This window comes from Alosa sapidissima, chromosome 18 (genome assembly GCF_018492685.1).
Source record: "Alosa sapidissima isolate fAloSap1 chromosome 18, fAloSap1.pri, whole genome shotgun sequence".
Classification (NCBI taxonomy): domain Eukaryota; kingdom Metazoa; phylum Chordata; class Actinopteri; order Clupeiformes; family Clupeidae; genus Alosa; species Alosa sapidissima.
The window spans coordinates 444,904-472,700 of record NC_055974.1 but is presented as its reverse complement, the minus strand read 5'-3'; the positions used below and the strand labels follow the sequence as shown (position 1 = coordinate 472,700).

The 27,797-nt window shown below is 40.0% G+C and overlaps 2 protein-coding genes across 2 annotated transcripts; both read left to right on the top strand.

Annotated features, from left to right (window-relative positions):
- The first annotated feature begins 5,135 nt into the window (after positions 1 to 5,135).
- LOC121689569 lies at positions 5,136 to 11,386 on the top strand. Its single transcript, XM_042069467.1, has 7 exons — positions 5,136 to 5,274; positions 6,746 to 7,019; positions 7,353 to 7,513; positions 8,213 to 8,309; positions 8,502 to 8,673; positions 10,031 to 10,243; positions 11,049 to 11,386. Coding segments are annotated over exons 1-6 (876 nt in total). The 5' UTR covers positions 5,136 to 5,272; the 3' UTR covers positions 10,201 to 10,243; positions 11,049 to 11,386.
- Positions 11,387 to 14,265: 2,879 nt separating this feature from the next.
- mogat3a (monoacylglycerol O-acyltransferase 3a) lies at positions 14,266 to 27,782 on the top strand. The gene is made up of 7 exons (XM_042069462.1): positions 14,266 to 14,645; positions 15,683 to 15,861; positions 16,624 to 16,828; positions 23,320 to 23,494; positions 23,644 to 23,843; positions 26,614 to 26,693; positions 26,946 to 27,782. Exons 1-7 carry the CDS (start codon positions 14,552 to 14,554, stop codon positions 27,018 to 27,020), a joined length of 1,008 nt encoding a protein of 335 aa, XP_041925396.1. The 5' UTR covers positions 14,266 to 14,551; the 3' UTR covers positions 27,021 to 27,782.
- Positions 27,783 to 27,797: the final 15 nt, after the last annotated feature.

The following is a 27,797-nucleotide window of genomic DNA, read 5'->3' as shown; positions in this document are numbered from 1 at the left end:
CTGAAGTTCCTTTCAAACCTTTACTTAGGATTCACTGTAAAACTAAGCACGAAATAAACATTAGTGTGTGCGTGTGACAATGTGGACCCACGAGCATGATCGCTAGTGACTTGCTCTGCTGCAGCCAGGGGCTTCTCCTGCATGCACCTCCTGATTTAGTGAATGTATGGGGTTTCAATATGTGATTTTGAGTGAAGAAATGTAAATACTCGATAATATAAATTTGCACATTGTTAAAACAACAATTACGATATTATCGTCGACGATATATACTATATTGCCAAAAGTATTGGATCCCCTGCCTTGACTCGCATGTCCGGAAAATAGAACCCTGACATGTTCACCTACAGCTTCATGAGAATCACCCTCAAGCTTTTTAAAGAGCAGTCTTTCACAGACAGTTTGAGTATTCTTCAACTACAGACCTAAATAAAAATAGACAAATGTGTATTGCTACTCAGGGATAAAACTGATTGATTGCCTCCAAGGTATCCTTAAGATGCTTTCATGTCTGATATTTGGACATGATTACAATTCTAAAGAGTTACCTTACTACCCCAGATACCACCATTTGCCATCAAACAGCCTGATACCGTTGGACATGGCTCTATTGCTCGTCGTTGAAAGCACAAGCTCACCATCTAGTGGTAAGACAGTTGTTACAAGACTACTTGTAAAATGAGAGCTATGGGCCATATTAGGCCCATATTACCACAGCTTTAATGCCCAGTTCCAACAGTCAACAATTTATATAAAGTGAACAGAGCCTGCATCCCGCCTCTCCCCTTTCACCAAAAATGAACGAGAATGAACAAAATCCCCAATCTCCAAGCTATCTTTTGACCAAGAATAATCCACAAGGGAATGAGGATATTTGTAAGTAGATAAGCTCCAGTGTAATTTCACCTGCATGTAGAATGATGTAGGATTTAATGCCACACAACCTCTTGTGCAGGCCATGGTTCTTTCCCAACTGGACTATTGCAATTCATTATTAGCTGGCCTACACGTTTGTGTAGTGAGATTTATATAGATGATTTGGAATCATCTTTAAATAGATGATTTGGAATCATCTTTAATTAGCGAAACAGGACACATGTAACAGTTCCATTCGCTTTGGTGAATTTCTTGAGCCATCATTAATATTTGCACAGCAAACTGCACCGCATAATAGATAATATAGAAAGTGGATTATTATTAAATGATATCAGTGACCAGACCATCTACCAATGTTTGTAATCTACAGCTGTGCGCTTAGGTTGGCTGAAAGGAATGCAATTATAGAAAGGAGATTAAGAACGGTTGACACTCTAAACAAGTTCAGAAATGAATTAAGTGCACAAGACTGGAGAAAGGTTTATGATGCAGAGGAGGTTGATTATGCTTATGATTCCTTCTTGCAAACTTTTTTGATGTTATATGACAGAAGCTGTCCAATTCAGCAAAGCAGAAAACGAGCAAACCGCTCAGATAAAACCTGGGTTACAAAGGGTCTGTTGAATGCCTGTAAAAAAAAGAACACCTTATACAGAGAGTTTATTAAGTATAGAAATAAGGAGAAAGAAAGGAAGTATAAAAGATATAAAAATAAATTAACTGAAATTATGCGAAATTATAAAAAAGATTATTATCATAAACTACTAGATAAGAATAAAAATATATAAAGGAAACATGGAAGATATTAAATTCAATTATAACAAATAAATCGACCAGCTCTGGCTTGCCAGAAGAATTTCTAGACAATGATAAGATTATTAATGATAAAAAGGAGATGGTGGAAGGCTTCAACAAATTCTTTGTAAATGTGGGCCCCAAACTGGCAGAGCAGATAAACCTTCCGCAAGGGGGAAGTGTATCACATTATTTGGGTAAGAGGAACCCAGACACCATATATTTGAAGGATACAGATAAAAATTAAATTATTGATATTGTTAATAAGTTTAAAAATAAAACATCAACAGACTGGAATGGTATTGATATGACAATAGTAAAAAAAAAGTTATTATTAATATAGCAGATCCCTTAGCACATATCTGTAACCTTTCACTTAAAACGGGCTCCTTCCCAACCAAAATGAAAACTGCTAAGGTAATTCTGATCTTCAAAGAAGGTGGAAAAAATCTCTACAATAACTACAGACCAGTTTCCCTGCTCTCCCAGTTTTCCAAAATTTTGGAAAAAATATTTTCTTCTAGGTTGGACAGTTTCATAGACAAACATGAATTACTCATAGATAGTCAATATGGTTTAAGGACAAACCGATCAACATCGTTGGCACTCATGGACTCATGGTAGAAGAACTGACAAAAAAGTTTGCAATAGGGGTATTCATTGATCTGAAGAAGGCATTTGACACATTAAACCATGATATATTGCTACACAAACTGGAAAGATATGGGATCAGAGGGGTTGGACTTAATTGGTTAAAAAGCTACATAGGACAAAGAAAACAGTTCGTGCAGATAGGGAATAACAGGTCCACCCAAATGAATATTACCTGTGGTGTGCCGCAAGGGTCAATACTGGGACCAAAACTATTTATTATATATATAAATGACATAAGTAATGCTTCTATGATCATGAAAAATTAGATTTTTGCTGATGACACAAATGAGAGAAAGTGGAATAGAACATTATGTCCAATATTCCAATATATGGTTTAATGTTCTGCATTTCTCATTAGTGGGTCACTTTGATACTAAAAGTATGATTCTATGTAATGATGATATCTGTACTGTCCCTGTGTATATCTGTGTGTGACTGTATTTAGAGATAAGCAGGAATATTATGACTTTGCAGTGTTTCACTGTTCTGCATGGCTGCGTCAGTAGCTATCTGCTCCGGATTGCCAGGTTGCCACTAATCAGGGTCTGATTCAGTGTAGTCCACGTGAGATGGAATGACCACCCCAATTATGGACTGTACCATTTTTAACCACCGTGGCGCTAGAAGCAACGGAGATAGAGAACGACTTCAACTTCTCAAGCAAGTGTGTTTTGAATGACAAAACGCTAACTGTTAGGTAGATTCCTCCAGTAGCCTAAATTCGGTTTGCTGCTGATGTGCATGGGTAAATGTAAGTTGCTAGCAGACGTCTAGCTTGTTGAAAATGTGGTATTTTACAACCTTCATGTATTAACGTTTTTTGTTCTTTCATAGCTCATGTCACGTCTTCATACATTTAATTACCGGCTACTTACCTGCTACTTACCCACTAAGGCTAGTAAAGTGGACCTTGGTTAGATACCAAGGTTAGTTAGCGAGATAATTCTCTATTTAAATAATTTATTATTATTATTTTACATTGTGAGGTAAAATCGATTGTCATTTCCAAGGAGATGAACTCCAGTCCATAGCCTAGGTGTCCATTCTAATTTTATCTTGAATACATTATTGTGCCCTTTTGAAATTAGTTTGGTACAGATCCTGTGTTGTTTTTATATACTGCTCAAAAAAATTAAGGGAACACTTCATTCACTGGATCGGTACTCTGACACTGTTTGGTTCTGAGCACAAGTAAAACTTTTGAGGCGAGTGTTTTATTTTGCAAGAACTGTCAGACATTCTGTGAATGTAGTTTGAGAATGGAGAAAAGGGTGGAAGGTTTCAAAAAATGTGTTTTAACAATTGTGGAAAACTGTAAGTGTTCCCTTAATTTTTTTGAGCAGTATATTATGCACAAGAGGGTCTGATGTAGCTAAGCCTATCAGTGGAACCTGTGGAAACATAAAAAGAGCCAAGTAGCCTAGGCTGAATAGCACATGCTAGTATTTGAATTTGTTTTTAATTGGTTAGTATTGTTTTTACATTCTATTATTTCATATTTTTAGTTCAATAAATGTAGTTTCATCTGAGAACCCTGATACTATCTTAATGAAACTAGGATTTGATTTTATTCGCAGAGACACTATGAGGAAAAGGAAAAGTGTATGTGTGCATGTGTATATGTGACTCATTTGTACAGTAGGATACTGTAGTGTTGATGATACCCAGCTTGTTCTGGTTATCAGATTCTTGTAGGTTAGGCCTACCGCTCTGTAGCTCTTCTGTGGTAGTATGGTTTTTCATAGTATGCTCCTTAATCACATTAAAGATTGCTCAGGTTTCTCATATCTCTAAGCAATTATGTTGATTTGACACTGACTACCATAGACTATAATGGAAAATTGGTTTCTGAATACAGTATATGAGAAGGTTGGGTCTTACCTCCAGGTCTCATGAAATCTAAAAATAAACCAAATCAATATTTCATGAAATAGGCAATAGGCTTCTTGTAAAGGTATTGCTTTTACTAGTAATTAGAATGGTATTTCAGTGCACTTAACTTCTAACTTTTGAGAGTTGATCAAAACAGTTCTCTTTTGGATATAAAAATGAGATATTCTGTAGCCTACTGATTATCAGTTTGTCGCATGTTTAGACCTTGTATGTGTGTTGCACAACACATGTTGCACTTGGCGATCACGATGGGGATTGATGTGGTAGTGGACCATGATGGTCATAGAAGTGAAGGAGCAGTTCCCCCCAATTATGGTGAGGTAATTCGCACTCTGTTTGTATACACAGAAACGGTTTGCTCATAGTAAATAAACCTATATCTAAAATGTGTTATAAAATGTAACACTTAATAAATGAAGCAATGATAATTTGTTGATGAAGTAATATTTCCATTATTTAACAGTTCTTACATACACAATAATGTTTAGTTAGGGTGTGGATACATCTTTTATAAACCACTTCCTAATAATATAATTCAAGATTAACTCAGGAGTTGGTTAGTTAATGATATTGTGTGAGCTCATCTAATGTGAGAACTGTCTTTGCCTTGCAAAACATTTACAAATGAGCATTTAGCCATTTTATCCATACACTGCAAAAAGGGATGTGTCAAAAAACAACACATGTGACTGTGTAGATAGCATTTTGACACATGTTGTGTAGATTTTAGCACACATTGTGTATTTTTTATAATCTCCAGCTATGGATAAATTGACACCATACATGTGTTATTCACTAATGGAACAGCATTTGTGTTTGCAGAGAAAATAAATACATATATTTTATCTGGTACCTATGAAACACTCTAGGACTAATAAAAATCATGAAGAATACAAACATATCTTAATGTCGAATTATGAAATTAAGGCTGTTTCTGTGTTGACCAATCACGTCATGCCACTGTCTTTTTGAAATGCTGTTTCCATCAGCCCTTTTCAGTTTTCACTCACTCTGACCAGCATAGGAGTAAAGATGCAGTCAGACTTGGAGACCGATGTAAGTATTTTTGTATTATGTTGTAGCGTTTACATTTATCAGCGAGCTGATAATAACAAAAATAACCTTCAGATATGTATAAGCTAAGTTTGTAATGAGTCTAATGTTAGCTGGCTCGTGGTTGATGTAGCAGCTAACGTTAGTCTCCTATGGATAGCAACTAGCACTAGCTAGCTTCTGTGAACATAGCTTCTAGCTTCTACAGATAACTTTAAAGTTACATTAACGTTAACAGTTGGGCTACATCGAGTTTTGAAAAGGAAATGGCAAGGTACAGAACCATATTTTATGATTTAGCATTATTTGGCAATAAATAGCTCTCCGTAGGTTATTTTCCCATTGCTAGAATGATATTACATGTTAAGAAATGCTAACAGATAACGTTAGCTCTAACCATTACCTAAACTTAACGTTAGCCGACTGGGCAAAGTAAGCGTGAATTCATAAGTTAAGTTAGCAACTACATGAATGCCAACATTATTATTTAAAGTTAAGTTAACGTTAGCGTTAATGAGGCCAGACAAAATAACACTGCGCCATGAATTTAGTATTTAGGTTATTTATCGATATAGACGGTGTTGGAAGTGTGCCATAAAGGTTAATGTGGGCACTGCAGACATTTCAACCTGCTACTGGGTCAGCGGCAGACATGTTACATGAGCATGCATTTATGAGAGAAGGAATTTAACGATGACTGCTTCGTTTCGCGTGCCTTTTACTGGCAAGTTACTGGTCTAGTTATGTTGTTGTCAGCTTGTCACCACACAGTACCATTGAAATCATACGAACGTTTTTACTTGGCTAACCATTTTTGTAAAGTGAAGGGGGTTGTGTAACGTTACAGCCCAAGTTTAATGTAGTGATGAAGTTAACTCTGAATATGCTTGACGTTTACTAGCCTGGCGGGCCATCCTATATCATTGAAATGTACAGGCTGAGCAAATTAATTTGCTGTCGCTAAGGTGTGTCTAGATTTCTAGGCTAACTGACTCACGTTCAAGTTGATCTTTATAACTGTTAATTTTTAGTAGCCTATATACGAACCTATCCATAACCCTTTTGCTATGTGACTCATCATTTTACATACAAAAATATAAATAATGTCAGACAGCGAATTAGTAATTATTTAAAAAAATATATAATATTTTTTTTAAAATCCAGCTCCTGCTAGCAGGGGATGCTGCAGCACCCTCAACACCCCCCTTCCCACGCCCTTGATTTTAAATTTAATTTTGCTTTGATAACGACCCTGATGGCTTGGACAAAAAAAAAAAAAAAAACAAGTCTTTACCATTAATGTTCACTGTGGTGGATGTTGTGAAAAGTGAGCCTCATTTTCACGCAGAAAATATTGAAAATGGCAACCGTGTGACATAATGACATTGATATTCATTCACACACTCCTCAAACTATACATAAGGGTAAATATAATTGAAAAATATAATTGACCACCCTTTCTCTTTGTTCCCAGGACCTTGCTCTTGAATCTGAACCTGTCAAAGTTCTGGCTACTCTGTTTAAAAATGAAAAAGAGTGCTCAAGGAAAATTTACACTCATAAATAAAACCATGTCGGAGCAACCAGGTTTTGCATTTGACAGAGTTCAAAAACATAATAGTGATTTCCAAGAATTTGTTGATGTTGACAGAAATGTAGAAATAAAGAACTTTGACAGATTTCAAATCTTCATATCAAGCGCAAAGGCACTACCCCAAACAAATGCTGGAGAGGCCTGTCAAATACAGGTATTTTATTTTTGAACTGTAAATGCATTGCTCATGTGTGTATAGAGCTCTGGGCAGTATGACCTGAAATGTGCATGTCACTGTGTATTGTTCCATGTACCAAGTAACCATAAATGAAATTACAGTTAGTTTTGAAACTTCAATACATAAGTAAAATACCATTTTGTAACCATGTTATCAACACATGTTTGTCTTTCAAGGTGTTATTAGTTGTCTTACATTCAGTTGAATTAAATGGGCACAAAACATAAATATAGGAATCTGGGCTCTATACTGAACATACTATTATTTTTATGTTAAAAGTCATCTTTCCCTCTACTTTCATAAATATAGCATGTTCCAGTGCCAGATGAACAGGGAGGCCTGCAATCTTTACTTAACAGCAAAACTCCAGAAATACTTGAGGAACACAAGAGAACAGGAACACTTAAAACTGAGTCAAGGAGACATCTGGTCAAAGTCTTGATAAGTCACTTGGTGGAGAAGCATGGATTGTAAGTATTTATTCCACTGCCTGGTTGAATTTCCCATTGTCCTACGTAATTTAGAACGACCATTAACATATAGCGGGGGGGGGGGTGAGTGTTGAGTCAATAAAATGGCCGTACCACACTTGTATATTAATTAACTCGTTGTGAAGTTTACATGAACTGTCACGATGCAAAATAAGCTATAAAATACAGACGTTCAGAACATAACAACATTTAGCATATGGCAGAGCTTAAGTTCATCAGAATCCTGGGATATGCCCGCTTGACAACAGGAGAGATAGAACTAATGACTGGCTATCCATTTAGAACCAGCGATAGGCCTTTGGCTATAGCAACCAACCATTTAGAACTATTAACAGCAGTTTGTCCTGCAAGTTGAGAAATTAATTGAAATGTGTCTGGGGAAAAGTAGTTCTACAAACAAGACAGTTCTAGCGATTAAAATGTTTAAATTATAACCGGAAATGAACACAGCGCAAGTGGCAACAGTGGAATAAGCAGGATAATGGACTCCACGGTGGTCTGTTAACAGCTCCTTATTACAACCTCGACCGTGCATTAATTTCTGTTAACAGACCACTGTGTTGTCCATTATCCCTTACATAAACTCTGTAACTTGACGCTGAAGCTAAAATAAACTTTTCAGGCCTGATTGTAATCAAGAATCTGTGGATTTTTCTCTTCTCTGTCCTACCCACACAGTTACCCACCAAGTGCTGAAAAGCTCGCCCTTGCAAAGGGTATTATCACCACTTTCCCTTCCTCGAGGGTTCAGATTGACGGCAATGGAGATGGATATGTAAGTTAAAGGCCAAAACAACAGAAAAATATGTGTTTTAAACTCTGGAATTAAATATTTTTTCATCCCTTGGCAGTTGTCAAGTAGCATGTAATGTGTCTTAATACATTTACTTTTTTACTGTCTGTTATATTTACAGTTATGTCATTAGACTGTTTGTGTTTGTGCAAAAAAAAATAATCATGTATTCAGGAGCATTTTTATGATCCATCGTCTCATTCTGGCTTCTTGGAGATGAGGCTGCGTAACATTCGGCGAAAGCTTGAAGCTGGTCAGCGGCGTTACACAAAACACAAGAAAGGGTGTGACACAAGGATACAAGGATACAAGGAAGTTTATTGTCACATGCATATAGTTACTGGAAGTAAGAAATGCAGTGAAATTATGTCTGGTGTCAGCCTATTTGTGCATTAATGGGGGGGGGGGGGGGGGTAAAGAGTGCAGTAGAAGAGGGGTTTAGTAGATTAAGTGGCAAGGGCTGCATAAAAAAGGTGGGGGAGAATTGGGATTGGGTGGGGGGCACCAACAAGGAGCACCCAAGAGCAACAGGGGCAAGGAAAAACTCCCAATACCAAGGAAGAAACCTTGGGCAGATCCATGGCTCAAGGGGCTAACCCAACTGCCAGGGGTCTTGATGTGTGTGTTGGGGGGATGACAGGGGAGATGGCTAGGCAATCAAGGACATGGGTAGATGGAGGAGAAATCAAAAATAATAAATAAAAAGTTCTATGGAGATGTGCAAAAGTTGGAGAAAGTCAGATATGTGTGTGTGTGTGTGTGTTTTGACGTGTGATGAAATAAGAAAATAAATAAAAGGTCTGTAGCATAGGGAGAGGGATGTAAAAGTGCTAAAAGTCTTGTAGGTGTGTGTGTGTGGGGGGGGGGGGGGGTTGGGGTCATGAGTGCTGAGTAGTGAATGAGTGCAAAGTCAGTGTAGTGTGAGTTCAGAGTTGGGAAATGTTTGAGAGTGCTGAGGAGTGAATGTGTGCAAAGTCAGTATAGTGTGAGTTCAGAATTCGGATGGCCTGGGGATAAAAACTTCTCCTGAGTCTCTCAGTTCTGGCTTTGTGACTACATAGGCGTCTTCTTGATTTCAGCGGTAGGAATAATCCATTGTTAGGATGAGAAGAGTCCTTCAGAATCTTTTGGGCTCTTAGGAGTACTCTTCTGGAATAGATTTCTTGTAGAGCAGGGAGTTGAGTTCTTATAGTACGTTCAGCTGAGCGCACTACTCTCTGCAGAGTACTACAATCTCTAACTAACACAGGTAGGGATACAAAAGTAACACTTAATTTTAAGGTTCAAATGAGTAATGTTGCCTAACACATGCCTTACAAGTCACTAATACAGGCATTAATTAGGTATATGTTAGTGGCTAACATGTGAACCTTAAAATAAAGTGTTACCGATGCAACTAATGATTATTTTCATAGTCAATTAATATCCTGATTATTTTCTTGATTAATTGATTAGTTGTTTGATCGATAAAATGGTGAAAAAATGTTGCACATTGTTTCCCAAAGCCCAAGATTATGTCTTCAAATGCCTTGTTTTGTCCACAAACCAAAGATATTTAGTCCACTGTCCTAGAGGAGTAAGTAAAGCTGAAAATATTCAAGTTTAAGAAGCTACAATCAGAGAATTTAGATGTATTTTCCTTAAAAAATGGTTGACGATTAATTTACTGTAATGGTCAACAACTAATTGATTAATCGTTGCAGCCCTAGACACAGGAGCAAGATCAGAGCAGGACCAGGGGGAGAGCAGTGAGACCGGTGAGTGGATCACCCTGATGAAACGACTCAGGCCTTCTTTCAATCAAATCAGCAATGGAGAATACATACACCAGGCGCAGAGCATGGATATCAAAGGCAACTCCTACATTGACTGAAATCTTCAATGAATACCCACGCTTTTTGGATATGCCAAGTTTGGTAGGTTTCCCATTGTAAAATATCTGACACTGGGTTGCAAAGGGTTGCAAAATTCCGGGAATTTTCTCAAAGTTGGAAACTTTCCATGGGAATTAACGGGAATATACGGAAATTAATGGGAATAAACTGGGATTTTTTAATATGGCAAGTTAGTCTATAACAGGGAACTCTATAATTTATTTGCCTCGGGTGTACTTTGGAGAGGGTAAGATTATTTTTAGTGGCAGGCCAACACATACTGATGACTTGCGCTAGCCTAGCACCTGCAAACTCTGCAACTAGAAAGACTGGATGAAACGTGTTGAAAACGGTCTCCACTGATAAATATCACACTTGCTAACTTGGAAATAGATAGATAGACAGATACTTTATTGATACCCAAGGGGAAATTCAAGGTCAAGGAAATGAGGTCCTATGTCCAAAATCCTGAACCACACCTTTAATTGAAGGTCGTTTGCACCAGTCAGCCACCGTAACTAGGTAATTATTAAATATTTTCGTTAAAATAAAATAAAAAATAAAAAACAGTTTAAATATTTGTAATGATTTCATTATAATTCATAGTCTAGACTAACACTGTTTTTTGACCATGCCTATGACTATTGAATTTGATATTTTTTAAGGAAACAAGAGAAAGTTATTTTGTCTTGTCGCCCATGTTACAATTATTGTTTATGTAGCTGCAAGTGGTGACTTACAGAAGAATAATTACACCAAAATGTTACCTATGCAGTATAGTATGCACATTTAGGCTTATTTTTAATGGTGCATTTTCAACTCTTGCATCTTTTTCATCTTCTCTAAGCCTGGAACCAGTATTGCATCCCTCTGCGACAACTCTGAGATGGCATCAAGGACCCAGCCACAGCTGATCTGTATGTTGGTTGATTATGGATAAGCACCTCATACATGCCTGGTTAAAACCGACTCATTTACTTTGTGAATATAGTCTGGGGACATATGTAAAAATGTATTAATGCATCTGTGTTTTCTGATATGACTGTTATATGTTGTTACATGTCATCCATTAGTCATAACTGTAATTGTATATTTTAATATGTATTCATGCTTCTGATATTATCTCTTATCACTGCATATCCTGCTACACTTAGTGTAGTTTTGTTGTACTTTGCACTCATTAAATGGCAAATATATTTTGACATTTGTCTCCCATTATTTTTTAATGATTACATATGCTTGGTAATGTTAACACATTCAGTCAATTCTTTTAATTGTCAGCTACACATAATCAGCACTTAATTTTTTTAAATGACATATTTCAGTGTAAAAATGTCTCGCACACACTTAATGTGTAAAAAGTATTGATATCACACATTTGTGTGTGAAATTTACCTGACACAATTTCTGTGTTGAAATGGCTCACACATCGATTGTGTAAAATAACACATTTTCTGTGTAAAATTACCTGACACAATTTCTGTGTTAAAGTGGCTCACACATCTATTGTGTAAAACGTGTTGGCATAACACACTTTCTGTGTAAAATTACCTGACACAATTTCTGTGTTAAATTGGCTCACACATCTATTGTGTAAAATTTGACACAACATGTGTAGTCTCAAAATGACACAACATGTGTAGTCCCTGAACACACTCACCACATGTGTTAAAATTCTACACATGATGTGTCATTTTTAACACATCTCTTTTTGCAGTGTAGCGACTTACATAGCCTACATTTAATGGTCATAATAATGTGATGAAAAGCGGACAAAAATGCAATCAAGTTATGAAACGAGACGTTGCCAGAATAGTTGGACATCATCTTTGCTAAGTGAATATTTTATTAGGCCTATGAGGTAAAAAGCAGAGAAAGCAACATGTGGTTTAGTCTGTAGCCTACTGCATCAAAATCTAAGCCTACACATTTCCTCTCTTTCTTACTCGACTTCTTTCTTATCTTCAAACGTGTTCTTAAGTGGCACCGTGGAAAATTATTGCATGGTTCAACAATCTAATCTTAAAATAATTACAATTATTTATGTCTCTGTGTGGTATATAACCTAATTGGGATGCTTACATGCAGATGTCAAAGTGTTTCTATTTTCGTATTGATTTCGTGAATTAATGTGTAGATCCGAAGTTTAAATGGTAGGCCTATAGCTGTGACGTGCAGTCACCTGACATCACCGTCAAATCAGAGGATATTTCAGAACTATTAACGTGGACAGCTCCCCTTAAGAGCATCTTAAGAGCAGTGCATGCGCGTTCACGCTACGAGCATGTTCGGGAAACAGTCGGAAAAACCAAACGAACGATCGTAAGATGAATCGTAGAAAACCCTCTTAAGAGCGTGTCTCCGTCGTTATCGGGGAAGTGGGCCCAGGATTCTGTGAGCGCATCAAAAGTTAATCGAAGTTGCCTACACGAACAATTGACAATTGTGCAAAATTAACACCGATGTAGAAGCTTCAAAAATACAACATTGCAAGTAGGCTAGCATATGTCAGGAACATGTTGAAGTTCGTTGAGTTTGAACGAGGATGTAAGCAAGCATACAGCAGAGGGACATAATGTCAGCAACATGTTGAAGTTCGTTGAGTTTGAACGAGGAAGCTTACAGAACATAGACAGTGCAGCTGGTGGAGAGTGCGAGCGAGCCTAGTTGAGGCTACATGATAAGAATTCAGTGGTGGAGCTATAATGTCTACGACAATCTGGGTAATTTAACTCTTTTACACATAGGCTTCAGTAATTTTTTGGTGCTGCTGTCAATTGAGCATTGTATAGTTTAAATGTAGCCTATTGGATAATTTGAAATGAGCAGAAACTCTTTAATAATTGCTTGTATAGCCTACTTGAATATGGAGATCATGTGCTCCATGGCTACCTCTGATCAGTCAGAGTGATAGCCAATGAGGCCTACATCACTTTCAGTGCTCCATGACAGTGTATTTAAGGGTAATGCAAACATTTTGTATTTAATTAGGCGTGCCCGAGTGATTTGAGGGCCGCTTGGGCCAAATATGCCAGGGCCGATTTTTGGTCCCAGTCCGCCCCTGGAGTCTCGTGACGCCGGCTACTGCGTGTAGGTCAAAGTCCGCCGCTTGGCTGCATCCCCCTATTTTGCAAAATTGATTTTTATTCCTCTGGGTGTTGCAGTTGATATTGAGAGGAAGTGGAATAGAACATTATGCCCAATATTCCAATATGTGGTTTAATGTTCTGCATTTCTCATTAGTGGGTCACTTTGATACTAAAAGTATGATTCTATGTAATGACTGTATGATATCTGTACTGTCCCTGTGTATATCTGTGTGTGACTGTATTTAGAGATAAGTAGGAATATTATGATTTTGCAGAGCAATCTGCTCCGGATTACCAGGTTGCCACTAATCAGGGTCTGATTCAGTGTAGTCCACGTGAGATGGAATGACCAACGCCATCTCCCGTCAGCCTGGAAGGATACTTAAACCCTAACTATTTCCTTGTATAGTTAGAGCAGCTGATGGATCTTTAGGTGAAGTCATGCTGTCTCTCCCTTGATGCGCATCATTGTAAATAAACTCTGTTCCTGATTTCTCATACTATTGGTCTGACTGGGTCTCTATTAAATCTATGGTATCAAAATTACCATCAATATCAATGATTAATATGATTGCCCTCAGTAAAAAAGCACAACAAACAGGACGCAAACAGTTACAAACAGTCAGGTACTTGGCTAAGATGTCGCGTGCGATCGGGAAGCCCACAGGCTATAACATGAAGATTTTGCAAAGCAAAACCTCAGAATAAGAAATAGATCCAATAGCAAACCATTTTATCCAACCAAATCAGAAGACGCATGATTAAAGATTTCGACCAAACTGATTTGTACTGTTATAACCACTGCTGAGATTTGTCTGTCCTTTGGCCTACCAATATGTTCAAGTAGTCTAGCTGTAATAGCAGGACCTACAAGTTGTGAAAGAGTAGTGGCGCGTCTACTATTGTGCGATTGGTTCAACTGACACCAAAGTTAGGGGTGGGGCTATGACGCAATGCATTTTTGGGAGTGTTCAAGCCAGCAATCACAGAGGGACAGAAAGTTCAGGCTTGGAAGCTAGTTAGTGCTTTACACTTCAGCGTGAGTTGTGTTTTTGACAGATCCATCCTGTTCACAACTAGGTTGCACAGTCAGAGCATAACTTCATTGAGTTTCTGCGTCTGCGAGACTAACGGGGAATTTGGGAACTCTAGTCAACAGTGGCAACAGGTCCCACCTCAACTCCATTGCTCTCTGCGCGGCGTGTGAAACAACGAAAGACTGATGAGTCTATGAGAGAGCTTTGTTGTCTCGACTGCAGTCATGAAGATCGAGTTTGCGCCGCTGAACGTGCCGTTTCACAGACGCCTTCAAACGGCCGCTGTGGTTCAGTGGGTCTTCTCCTTCCTTGCGCTGGGTGAGTAGCTGCTCCTCCGCTGTAACGGAGAGGGGGTTCCCTTCCCACCGGGTTGTTGATGATGATGGGGGAGGTAGCCCCGATGCACCCAGAGACGTGTTGTGCACTCACGTGTGCTAAGTTAACTGTGTTCTATGCTTGTGTGTGTCTCTGTGCATAAAAGCAGAGAAGGAGAAAGAAACGTGTTTGTTTTTTCTGCATCACTTAGTCAAAATTGAAGAACACAGAGTGACCGTGTAGCTTGCTTTTCTGGGGGTGCCTCCAAACCGAGGGTCTAGCCCCTCTGCTAACAAGGAGGGCACTGGTCACAGCAGACTGCTGTGGTTCCTCTACTGAGGAAAGTGTGGACACCAGACAGGCTTTTTGTTGCTGATCTCATGTTGCCGATACGTTGGCGACTGTAACATTTAATAGCTTACTGCCTGATTCAGGTTACATTGTAGGCGAGGCTTTTGCTAAGAGTTATGGGCTTTCTGAAATACCATTGTACTGAATGCTATTATGATTTGCATCTGACTTATAGGCATGTTGAGCTGGTTTTGAGCAGTTTTTTGGGGACTGCCCTCTGTGACCTCCAATAGAATGTTGCTCAACTCACTCTTCAATCAAAGGCAAGGTTTACACTGTCACTGCTAAAATTGAATTTAGGCCTACTACAAACTACACAGATTGTATGCAGAGGTACAGTCTTAAAATAACCTCGGTCTGGTCAACTCTGTAATTTAATGTAACAACTTTCTGCAAGTGTGTGTTTGTCTGTGTGTCATTTCTTCTTTGTGTGTGCTTGTATGTCCACTTGTGTAGTGACCTTGATAAACTGTGACAAAGAGCTTCTGCCACCCTGACCAGAACCCCACTTGGCACTGTCATCCCAGTCACCTCTTAGGCCCTTCAATGACATGCACTTACTAATAGTCACATGTGCTTGCCTCATACATGGAGTCTGACACAATCACCCAGATGGTATTGATACTTTAAAGAGGAATCCTTCTGGATTGTTTGCCTCTCTCACTCTAAGACGTTGTCTTTCTCCGCAGCTCAATGTTGCCTGGCAGCATACGTCCTCCTGTGTCTCAGTGATTGGTGGGTCCTCGGCGCACTCTATGCCGGTTGGCTGTACCTTGACAGGGACACACCCAGCACAGGGGGTCGGAAATCACACTGGGTCCGGAGCTGGACGATGTGGCACTACTTTAGAGACTACTTCCCTATTACAGTGAGTTAAACACACACAGGCACACCTACATGAACGAACCACACGGTATCCTAAGAGAGAAATCTTTCTCACACAATAAGCACCCAAAAGTGTCTCTCTCACTCACTCACACACACACACACACACACACACGTGCGCCTAGATACACAAATCATACAGTCCTACATAGTCTCACCCCAGCACACCCTCACATACTCCTTCTCTGGAGTTTTCATTGTGTGTGATTGTAAACACAGTTAATTGTTTAGTTAAGTATGCTCCCAGCGGATTGCCTGTGGCCTGTTTTCCTTTTTTACTAAGTTGCTCACAGGTAGGTGCTTACTTCACATCCTGTTCTTTCTGGACAGTCTGCACAAATTGTACTGTATATATATATATACAGTGCATAATTCCAATTTTAAAGTTTTTTTTGTTTTGTTGCTAATTTAGTTTTGTGTGGCCGCTTAAGAAACAGCAGTGGTGGCCCTGTAAATGGAAGCAACCATAGTGACCACTCAGACTGAGTAATAAACAGTTCCCGCCAATTAGTGTGTTTCTCCAGGAGCATAGACGGGAGGGATGGGATTGAATGGCTCTAGAGCTCAAATATCAAAAGCCTTTCACCTAATTCACAGACTTTACCTTTAAGGGTGCAGTTATGGAAATAATGGTTAAATAAACAGGTGTGCTTTTTTTTAACCCCTCTCCCTCCATTATTTTTTTCTGTCCCATTACCTCCCTCTCTCTCTCACCCTCTCTCCCTCTCTCACACACACCCTGTAGTTGGTGAAAACAGCTGATCTGGACCCCAGTCATAACTACATCTTTGGGTTCCATCCACATGGGGTTCTTGTTGCCGGGGGATTCGGGAACTTCTGCACAGAAGCTTCCGGCTTTTCAACTCTTTTCCCGGGACTCACGCCATACCTGCTCATGCTGCCGTTTTGGTTCCGAGTGCCATTCTTCAGGGACTACATCATGTCTGGAGGTAGGTGTGTATTTGTGTGGGCTTGTGTGAAAAGAGTATTATTATTTTAATTGTTTTGAAACGATGTCAAAAATGCCTGTGTTGCTCAGATATCCACTAAAGTTAGCATGCTAACTAGCCAGAGACAGACGGCTCTCTTGTAATACCACTTTGTACAAAGCAGGTCAATGGAAGAGTGCCATTGGTGTGTTCAAAACAACTTGAATCCTGCAGAACTCTACACACAGCCCCTTTAAATGTGCAAAAGTAAGGATGAGCCAGTACTCACTGGCTGTTTGTGTGTCTGTGTGTGTGTGTCAGAGTGAGAGAGGGAGAGAGTGTCAGTCAGTTTTCACACTCTATCTATCTATCGTTGTGTGTGTGTGTGTGTGTGTGTGTGTGTGTGTGTGTTAGACCAGTGGTTCTCAAATGGGGGTACATGAAGGTACTTCAGGGGGTACGTGAGATTTTAACCCTTAGAAGCCGATTACGCAAAGTGCGTCAAAAAACACACCCTTTCTTCTCTGTTACATTGCTCCGCAACTGTTCATAGCAGCGAGAAGCCTTTATTGTGTGCCAGAGCAGAAGTGGGGCTTTCCAACGAGACCACGCACTTGTCTGTACGTTAAAGTATGAAGATTAAAAATAATCATGAAATTAAATCAAATTGCATATTTATAGTCTCTGTGTTTACCTGCGCACCCATTACTCTCTTTTGAATTACTCACGGACCTGTGATCGGATAGATATGCCACGCATGTCAGATGAAAGAGGAGACACAGAGCTATCATTTGATGCCAAGTACATCCTTCTGGGTTATAAAACAGTCGAAGTGACGGCAAAATAATAACTTCATATAGCTCGACTTACCTCACGTTTTTGTCTGTTATTGTGGCAAAGCATGTTTATAATCCAACGCTATTGTGTGTTTCTCTATGGCAAAGAATGTTCATAATCCGGTTTTGAGATCCTAGCAAATTCCTGCATGGCATTCAATTCAAGGCTCACATTGCATTCCAATTTGTTCGACAAAGAAACACCTTTTTTGCCTTTACTTTGTTCATGGCAATACAGTAAAAAGTTGTAGAGAATCATGAGTGCAGACAGGCACACACACGTAAACTCGGATATGGAGCGCAGAAAGGTCATTTTTAATCACTAAAAAAAAAATGGCATTTATTTCGGTAAGGCGCACACCACATATGTCTGTAAATTGCTCAGCCCCAGAGAATCCCTCCCACTTGGCAATGATATTGCCAGATTCAGGACAGTCTGCCCTACACACACATGAAATGCATGTAGAGCTATGAGCTTGCTGTGGTGAGATACATGTCAAAATATAAGTTTTTTTATAATACACTTTTTATATTTTCATTCTTTAAAAATCAAAATAAAATCAATGCTAGTACTAATACTTGAAATGATGGCAGATCTGGATAGCCCAGACTCTGCCGGAAAAAAATAAATATATAATATGTGTGTGTGGCACTTACAATGACCAGAATAAATCCTTATGAATAAAGGTAGTGAAAATGCCCTAAAAAACTAAGGGTTAAAATATACATATATTTAAAAAGTAGAATCCATGCAAAAATACTTTAAAAACAATTATTTAATAAATATTTCAGGAAAATATAAAAGTTGTATGTGTATGTGTTTATTAGTTCCAAAGTTTAATACATTAGACACTGATGGCACAGTGCTCTGTTTTAAGTCTTTTTTCTCAACTAAAAATGCTTTGCGCTGGTTAGGGGGTACTTGGCTGAAAAAATATTTCACAGGGGGTACATCACTGAAAAAAGGTTGAGAACCACTGCTTTAGACAGTGGGGGAGTTTGCCCTCTGTGTTTGTCTGGCTGTTCTCCCTCTGTCCTCCATTGTGTAAACAGTCCTCATGAAAGTTTACAGTGAAGAAATGATTGAACCCATCCCAATTGGGCAATGGCTGTACACACACACACACACACACACACACACACACACACACACACACACACACACCAGCCTTGTTCCCTCACCTCCTGTCTAGTACCACAGATCAGATCTGCCTTACATATGAAGAGGTGGTGGTGTGTCTTACATCTTACATCTCAAGCAGCAGTACATCTCTTTCTGTCACCATTACACAATCCAAACAACCCTACACACAACCACGTACACGGGGCGGTGGTAGTGTAGCGGTTAAGGAGCTGGGCTAGCGTGCAGTAGCCTGAAAGTTGTCGGTTCACTTCCCGGCTTCCACCGTTGTGCCCTTGAGCAAGGCACTTAACTCCAAGTTGCTTAGGGGACAATGTAATCCCTTGTAATATAGCTGACATATGTAAGTCGCCATGGCTAAAAATGCATCAGCTAAATGTAATGTACACACTTCATGCTATATGTCAAGCCTTTGAGTCTGTTCACCTTATGCTAGGAAAATAGAGTTGGATATTTCCCTGTTCCAAAGTTGTGGCAGATGGATTCACACGGAGTTTACAAGTTGGACCTTCTATGAGTGGCGTTTTTATCATTTTTTCTGGTAAAATGTCAGACTTTCAGGTTTGTCTGGAATGCAGCATAGGCACACGGCTGTGCTTAGGTGTGGGTTAAGTAGGGACAATGCGACAGACACATAGGAACTGAAACTGTCATCTTGGCCTTGCGCTTCCTCTATGACAGTACAACTTCCTCTTAGTCTTCCTAGACCGCTGCTTTACATATTGCCACTTAACATGACAGCTGCTGCCCACTGTTGCCTAATCGCTTGCAAAGACATGCTGCAGCTGCCCCGGTGTGTTGGATGGATGTGCACTAAGGTGACGTCTTAGGTGTGGGTGGTTGTCACTCAGTCTGTTTTTAAGATCTGATTAGTAATTGTCCATCGGAGGGGCCAGATTTGACAGATTCTGTAATGCACCATTTTTGGTTATTTGTGTAGTCATGTATTCACATTTGTGTGGGTTTTAATCTGTGCATGGGCGTGTTTGAACAAGTGTATCTGTGACTGTCCATGTACGGGTACAGTATGTGTGAATGTGTGTGTTGACTCATGGGTGTGTGTGTGTGTGTGTGTTCGATCTGATGTTGTAATCATGTTTCTTGCGCTTGAGGTTCATCTGACACAGCGCTTGCCCAACCCTAACCCAACCAGTAGACTTTCATCCCTGTGGAGTCAAGCAGACCAGTGCTCTCATCAGCTGACCTGACCTGAACTGACGTCTCCAAGTTGAGCGTTGCCACTCCCTCTAACTAGATTTTCACTCTCCGTTCATTCCTCTCAATAAACTCTAGACCAGTGGTTCTCAAAGTGTGGGGCAGTGTAGAGACATGACATTGGGCGCGACGAACAGGAGGACATTTATCTTAGCCTGTCTTTATTAATGCCGTTCTTTTTGACAAGGAAGATAATACATTCAAAACAAAAGTCACACACAAACATAGGAGTCATAAACAGTTCTATATATACATTAAAACAATATCAGATCTAAGGGACAGAGACAAAAAATGTAACATGAACCACAATGCTAAAATAATATTTGCACGTTACCATTTTGATATTTTCAAGCCCCACCTGAATCTGTCACTTCCAAAGTGAGCAATGATGGAAAAAGATAATGAGTATGATTGCTCTACACGACATTTGAAGCTGAAACATCTGTAGTATTTGCAGTATATTATGCCCTCCATGATGTGTGTGTGTGTGTGTGTGTGTGTGAGAGTGAGAGAGAGAGGTCTGATGATGTACAGTAGTCATCATTACATTCTTCTGATTAATTTCTAAATTTTAGTTCTAGCCATTTTACAGAAAGCAAGACTCAAGGTTTGATTAAAGCACATAATGTGATGACTACTTCGGAGTGGTGTATCTAATCATTGCTGTAAAACTGATACGCCACTGAGTATTTTGAATGCTCTTTTAGTCTCTTTTTCCATGAAGTGGCGGTGTGGTGATTTTTGTGGATGATGAGGAGTTCATGAAAGTAGGATGATTGTTTTGGTCTTTAGGATCAGATGACCCAAGTGAGTCATGACATTTTTTTGCAAACTTGTAACTCTGGGCTTAGGCGGGGATCACATTGGAAATAACAAAGCAGCAGTGGTAAAGCGCAACGCAACACTCAGACCATAATAATTTTTATCTTGTTCCCGACTTACCTGATTCTAAGAGGTGGTGTCTCTCTGATCATTCTGAATCACACCTAATGTACATGCAGATACTCTCCCATAGAACGTTTTCTTTGCCTCCTCCACAAACGCATGCTATTATATCGAATTTCATTTTGTGCTTGCAGTCAGTCTGCTTTCCATCCAGACTCCTTATGGTGGAAATAAACATGTGTAAAATCCTCATTTATAGTGCATACAGAAAGTATTCACAGCGCTTCACTTTTTCCACATTTCGTTATGTTACAGCCTAATTCCAAAATGGATTAAATAATTTTTTCCCTCAATTCTACACACAATACCCCATAATGACAACATGAATGGTACATAATGACAACATAAATGGTTGCAAATCTATTAGAAATAAAGAACAAAAATATAATTTGTACATAAGTATTCACAGCCTTTGCTCAATACTATCTTTGGAATATGAAGCCACAAGTACCCTGGAAATCCAGAGTTCTCGCGATAAATTCCAATTTTGAGGGGAACCTTATGACTTGACAAACAAAGATGGCTACACCCCTGATTGATGGTAGTTGAGATGTAGTTCTTTACATCTCTATTTGTACTACGTTGGCCATTTTAATGTTGATTTTAAATGCTCTTACACACTGCTCTTACATTGCTGCTTTAATCCTGTGACCAATGTATGCATTGCATGGTCTTGAGACCGCTGCTGCCCTGGTGACGTCCGTGTTCTTTCCCACTAAGACAAACGGGAATGCTGTATAAGTGCTACATTAAGTCACGTTCGCGTGTAGAGCAACTCGGGCGGGGGAGTGTACGATACAAATGGATTGCAGCATGATGCTCATTACCTATGCCCATGAAACCGAGCTGCACCAATCACATCGGTGTATCTGATAAAGGTGGGCCAGAGGCGAGCTAAACGGATGACAACAGCGCTGCGATATCGATGTCCGGAAACATTGGTCGTAGTGTTATCCAATTGCGTTGACGTCCGGAATCGGTCAGTAAACATTGGTTGAAGTGTTAATCAATTGCGTGCAGTGATATTTTCAAATGCATGCTTGGTGCTGCCCCTCAAGTTGGGCCATTTTCATTACTCGTAGCCAGACCCTTAAAGGCACACTATGCAGGTTTAGATTAATATGCAAGTTTTTTCGCTTAATTTACCTTCATTTAACAGCTTCAGAGTCATTGGAATGGTTATATGACTTTTTTCGGGTTGAATGGTGGCCGTCTCGCTTCCCCCTAGCGCCTGTGAGCGGAAAAACCACCCTTGCAACTGTCGGCCTCAGTGTCAGGAAGTATAACGAGTGTAACGAATTGCTTTACTGCATTCAAATACACATACACGCCAGGCACCGGCTAGAAAAAGGTAGCGATGGAGTTTCTCAGACATTCGTCATGACCAAGCCAGCGAAAAAGAAGCAAAAACCGAGAAAACAGTAAGGAAATTGCCAATACTGCATAGTTTACCTTTAAATCTTTCGGATTGGGTCAGGTCCTCCAGGCTAAGCCACAAGCTTGGCACACCTATCGTTGGCCAGTTTCACCCATTCCTCTTCACAGAACCTCTCAAACTCCATTGGTTGTATGGGGAGCGTCAGTGTAAAGCCATTTTCAGATCCCAGATTCATATTCAAGTCTGGGCTCTTGGCTGGGCCTCTCTAGGACATTCACAGAGTTGTCCTGAAGCTACTCCTTTTTCCAGGATGTCTCTGTACATTGCTGCATTCATCTTTCTCTCAATCCTGACTAGTCTCCCAGTTCCTGCCGCTGAAAAACATCCCCACAGCATGATGCTGCCACCACCATGCTTCTCCCCCGATCACTCAGTTTAGAAGGACGGCTAGCTCTAGGAAGAGTCCTGGTGGTTCCAAACTTCTTCCATTTACAGATGATGGAGGCCATTGTGCTCACTGGGACCTTTAAAGCAGCAGAATGTTTTCTGTACCCTACCCCAGTTCTGTGCCTCGAGACAATCTTGTCTTGGAGGTCTACAGACAATTCCTTCAACTTCATGCTCATACCTTATATAGACAGGTGCCTTTCCGAATCATGTACAATCAACTGAATTTACCACAGGTGGACTCCAATTAAGCTGTAGAAACATCTCAAGGATTATCAGCGTGCACCTGATAAGGAGGGAGTATCAGAATGCACCTGAGCTCAATTTTGAGCTTTATCGCAATGGCTGTGAATACTTATGTACAAGGGATTTCTACGTTTTTTTATTTTTAATAAATTTGCAAAAATCTCAAACAAACCTTTTTAAGTTTATAAGTTATCATTATGGGGTATTATGTGTAGATTTTTTTTTGTACATTATCTCTTCTATTTGGTTGGTTGGTTGTTTTGGTTGGCTCATGACCTTTTCCTCTTGATCTTGGACCTCTCAGGACTGGTATCCAGTGAGAAGGCCAGTGCCAGCTACATCATCAGTCGGCCCGAGGGCGGACACGTTGCCGTGGTTGCAGTGGGCGGGGCGCCAGAGTCGCTTGATGCCCGACCGGGAGAGCTGACCCTTCAGCTGCTGCAGCGCAAGGGCTTCATCAAGCTCGCTCTGAAACATGGGTGAGTGTATGTGGTTTTGTGTGTGAACACTCGTTGGGTCTTCAAGGCTGCAGTGAAACAAGAGGGATTGTGAGGGTGGTACATTTGATGTGTGTGTGTGTGTGTGTGTGTGTGTGTGTGTGTGTGTGCGTGCGCGCATGTGTGTACAGGGCATGGCTGGTTCCAGTGTTCTCCTTTGGTGAGAATGAGCTCTTTGACCAGATGGAGAACCCTAGAGGGTCCGCTCTCCGGCGCATGCAGGACCGTCTCCAAAGGATAATGGGTGTGGCCTTGCCCCTCTTCCATGCCCGAGGTGTCTTCCAGTACAGCTTTGGCGTGCTGCCCTATAGAAAGCCCATAAACACTGTTGGTAAGAACCACACACCTTACCATTGCAGTAATTCAAACATACCGTAAAACTTCAAATAATCACCGAGTCCCTAAGAGACGCCTGTCTCTTTTAAACGCCTGGCGTGGCTACAGGTTTGGGTTAAAGGCCGGTCTCCAGTAGAGGCCTGGTCTGTTTTTTAGTTTCCGGTTGTATTTAATCTTCTAAAACCTGTCAGATCGTCTGTTTAAAGATTCGCAATGACACGAAACCGTTACAGAAAGGAGGTTACAGCAGTGTGAATTAGATGTTGCACGTCGTTACAAGCCGTCGCAAAGCATTCACATGTCTGGTCACAGTTGCAAGGTTTTAGAATGTTGCATCAAGTTGCTGCTCTACTGGGCTTAAGTATGGCGCAGACTGCGCATGTTATGATTAGATGGCATTAAAAGACTGCGGTGGGGAAAAGCTAGAGTTCCAAATTGTATAACTTTTTTTCCCAATATGAACTATGCCTATATGTCCGACTTCGTCATCGTTCAATTCATCCCTTGTGTTTAAAATTTGCGGATAGGCCGATGGTAAGCTTGTTTTTATGCTGGCAACAAAACCAGAACGGTTCACGAACGTTATTCTTTATTCTAAATGCCATGGCGATAAAGAGAAAGAAGTCAGAAAAGGAATTTACCTACTTGGCTATATCAGAGCCCGTCTACGGACATTCTCTGGCTATATAACCTACTGAAATAGGTTTATGATGTAAAGTCAAGTGCGCTTCTAGGGACTGGTGTGTGCGCACACAGTTTTTATTGATGAGTCAGAGTTGCAAGTGCTGCGCATAGTTGCAGTGGAATGTGGCTGCCCAGGGCATTATAAAACTTCTCCCTCTTAGACCTACTTATACATGGCGGTGAAATGGCGTATTTAGCTGTTTAAATTCAAATCAGATGCTGGGGGAGAAATCGTCGGACATCCATGATTATTGTGATTTTAAATGATTATAAAAGTGACATTACTTTTATAATCATTTTATAATCGTCACTTTTATAAATTATGATTATAAAAGTGACATTCCACTTTTGCATAAATAATTCCTGAACGGTTTTGGTCAGGGCTGATAATGCAACTGTATTTGATAGAGTACAGATATAGGCTATTTGCTAGTGACAAAATATGAGCTTTCAGTGTGATACGATCTTTTTGTAGATTACGTTTAATTAAAACGTGGTTCATCTGTTCTGGCTATCCCCGCTATTTGGGTCTTACTGTATCTCACTCACTGAACAACATCTCAACACTAAATGAATGATGATCCGTAATTGTCATCAGATAGCCTAGTCATATAGGTAGACATTCAGTGTGTTTGAAATAATTAATTCGATAATATTACTGTCTCACTACTTCTTTTATAATGTCGAGTGGGAAAACATGTTCCGTTTTCAATTGTTCCAATAGCAGCAATAAAATTACTAGTTGGAACAAAACAAAAAAAAGTGAGATACACAAAATACCCCGGGTCAACTGCCCCTGTCTGGTAGCCTAATGTTACGGCTAAACATACGGTTTGCACAGATAGCAGTTAGCTGTACCTTACCCTTTCCTTTTGAAATGTGAAAATTAGATAAACAATGGTCACAAATGAAAAACATGAATTTGTTTATTTGATATCCATTCATTTATTTATTGTTGCCAAATGGACAGATATTTTTATAGTTTCCTCGTTAGCTAGCCTAGCTAGCATAGTTATTGCTGACGTTTGAGCTACAGTAGTTAAGTAGATAATATCAACCTAGTCCCAATTATGTCTTTATTTCCTCATTCTCTACTCTGCTATTTTTTTTAGCTATTTTCATAAATAATCTGTAAGATCGCTTGTACCTTCATCTGTGACCGGAGGCCACTGTCTAACATCATCAACCCAACAAGCCATACTGCCTGGCTGTAGCTGTCATTGAGGGTGCGTTATCACGGAGGTTTGTTTACATACCATATTGGATTGGTTGTGTCCACTGGGATAACAGCCCGCGATTTACGACTGTCTCACTACTTCTTTCATAATGTCGAGTAGGAAAACATGCCAAATGGACAGATATTTGTATAGTTTCCTCGTTAGCTATAGCCTAGCTAGCATAGTTATCGCTAACGTTAGCTAGCTACAGTAGTTAAGTAGATATAATATCAACCTAGTCCCAATTATGTCTTTATTTCCTCGTTCTCTACTCTAAGCTATTTTCATAAATAATCTGTAAAATCGCTTGTACCTTCATCTGTGACCGGAGGCCACTGTCTAACATCATCAACCCAACAAGCCATACTGCCTGGGTGTAGCTGTCATTGAGGGTATAAGTATAAGTATATATACTTTTTTGATCCCGTGAGGGAAATTTGGTCTCTGCATTTAACCCAATCGGTGAATTAGTGAAACACAAACAGCACACAGTGAACACACAGTGAGGTGAAGCACACACTAATCCCGGCGCAGTGAGCTGCCTGCTTCAACGGCGGCGCTCGGGGAGCAGTGAGGGGTTAGGTGCCTTGCTCAAGGGCACTTCAGCCGCGGCCCACTGGTCGGGGCTCGAACCGGCAACCCTCCGGTTACAAGTCCAGAGTGCTAACCAGTGGGCCACGGCTGCCCCAACTATCACGGGTGCGTCATCACGGAGGTTTGTTTACATACCAGTAACAGCTCAGTAATGGCGTCGCCACAAGACGGCAGCCTCCACAGAACGCTCGTCGGATTCGTGTATACTGTATTATATTCTCTCTTTCTTTCTTTCTTTCTTTCTTTCTTTCTTTCTTTCTTTCTATACAGTGGGCCGGCCCATTCCAGTTGTGCAGACTCCATCTCCTAGTAAAGAAGACATAGAAAACCTCCATAAGCTCTACATTGAGGTTAGTGTTGATTGGCATGTGTTTAAATAGTAGGGAAATGACGAACACAGTGTGGGTAGAATGAGTGTTGTCATAAGGTGAAAAGATCATTGTGACAAGGAAGTATGTGTCCTGAGTAATCATTTGCACATGTAGGACTGAACTGAGAGGTAAAACAGGTTTGTGAATGTATATGTAAATAATTATTTTGTGTGTGTGTTCATCTTTTTCTATGAGAGAGAGAGATGAGTAAACCACTCTTACTGTTCACAGGGTCTCACCCAGGTGTTTGAGGAGAATAAAACAAATTATGGCATCGCTGAAGACAAGCATCTCAAGTTCATCTGACACCTCTGTTACAACCTCATTCTGTCTGTCTGTCCTTCTACTTGTCTGTCTGCCAAACTGTCTGCCTGCCTGTGTGTCACTGACAGCCATTCTGTCTGGAATTCTGTTGATTATTCTAAAGGGCAAGCACCTTATGTACACACACAGATCTGCCGTGTGTGTGTGTGCGTGCGTGCGTGTGTGTGTGTTTGTGTTAATGAGAGAGTGACGTGACAAAGAATGTGATTCAAATGGTTCATTTGCAATAATTCTGTGTGTGTGTGTGTGTGTCTGTGTGTTTTGTATGTTACCATTGTGTAGGAAAGCACATTCACTCTCAAAACTCTCAAATAGTCATATGAATGAATATAGGGAATTATCTATTTGTCAAACATAATGCTGAACTCAAGGCTCAGAGTCTATTTATCGGAAATGAGGTGAGGAAGTTTACATGCATTGTATCCATGTTGCCTGAAAATGCTAATTATATTAACTACACAAAACCTGTCTATTGACATTTCCTCCAGACCATGTCTACAACTGCCTCTTTGTATAGAGTATATATACTTATACTTGTGGGTTTGTGTGTTTGTGTGTGCGCACGCACACACAAAAAATACTCAGAGATATGGGACACTGGTAAACCCAGGCGTTCAGGTTCGTTTTCTAGCTTGACAAGCCATTAAGTGCAATAGTTCTTAGTTGGAGGTTAAAACTGCTCATTTGTGTCATAGTTCTATGATAAACATACAAACAATAAAATTGTGACTGATTTTGATTTTATTTACTTGAAAAGCA

Excerpts from the sequence above, each read along its gene's own strand:
- LOC121689569 (XM_042069467.1), top strand. Across the intron at positions 7,514-8,212 it reads TTGGTGGAGAAGCATGGATT|TTACCCACCAAGTGCTGAAA; the intron begins GTAAGTATTTAT and ends CTACCCACACAG. Across the intron at positions 8,310-8,501 it reads ACGGCAATGGAGATGGATAT|GAGCATTTTTATGATCCATC; the intron begins GTAAGTTAAAGG and ends TCATGTATTCAG.
- mogat3a (XM_042069462.1), top strand. The coding sequence starts at position 14,552 with ATGAAGATCGAGTTTGCGCCGCTGAACGTGCCGTTTCACAGACGCCTT. Across the intron at positions 16,829-23,319 it reads GGACTACATCATGTCTGGAG|GACTGGTATCCAGTGAGAAG; the intron begins GTAGGTGTGTAT and ends TGGACCTCTCAG. Across the intron at positions 23,844-26,613 it reads AAAGCCCATAAACACTGTTG|TGGGCCGGCCCATTCCAGTT; the intron begins GTAAGAACCACA and ends CTTTCTATACAG.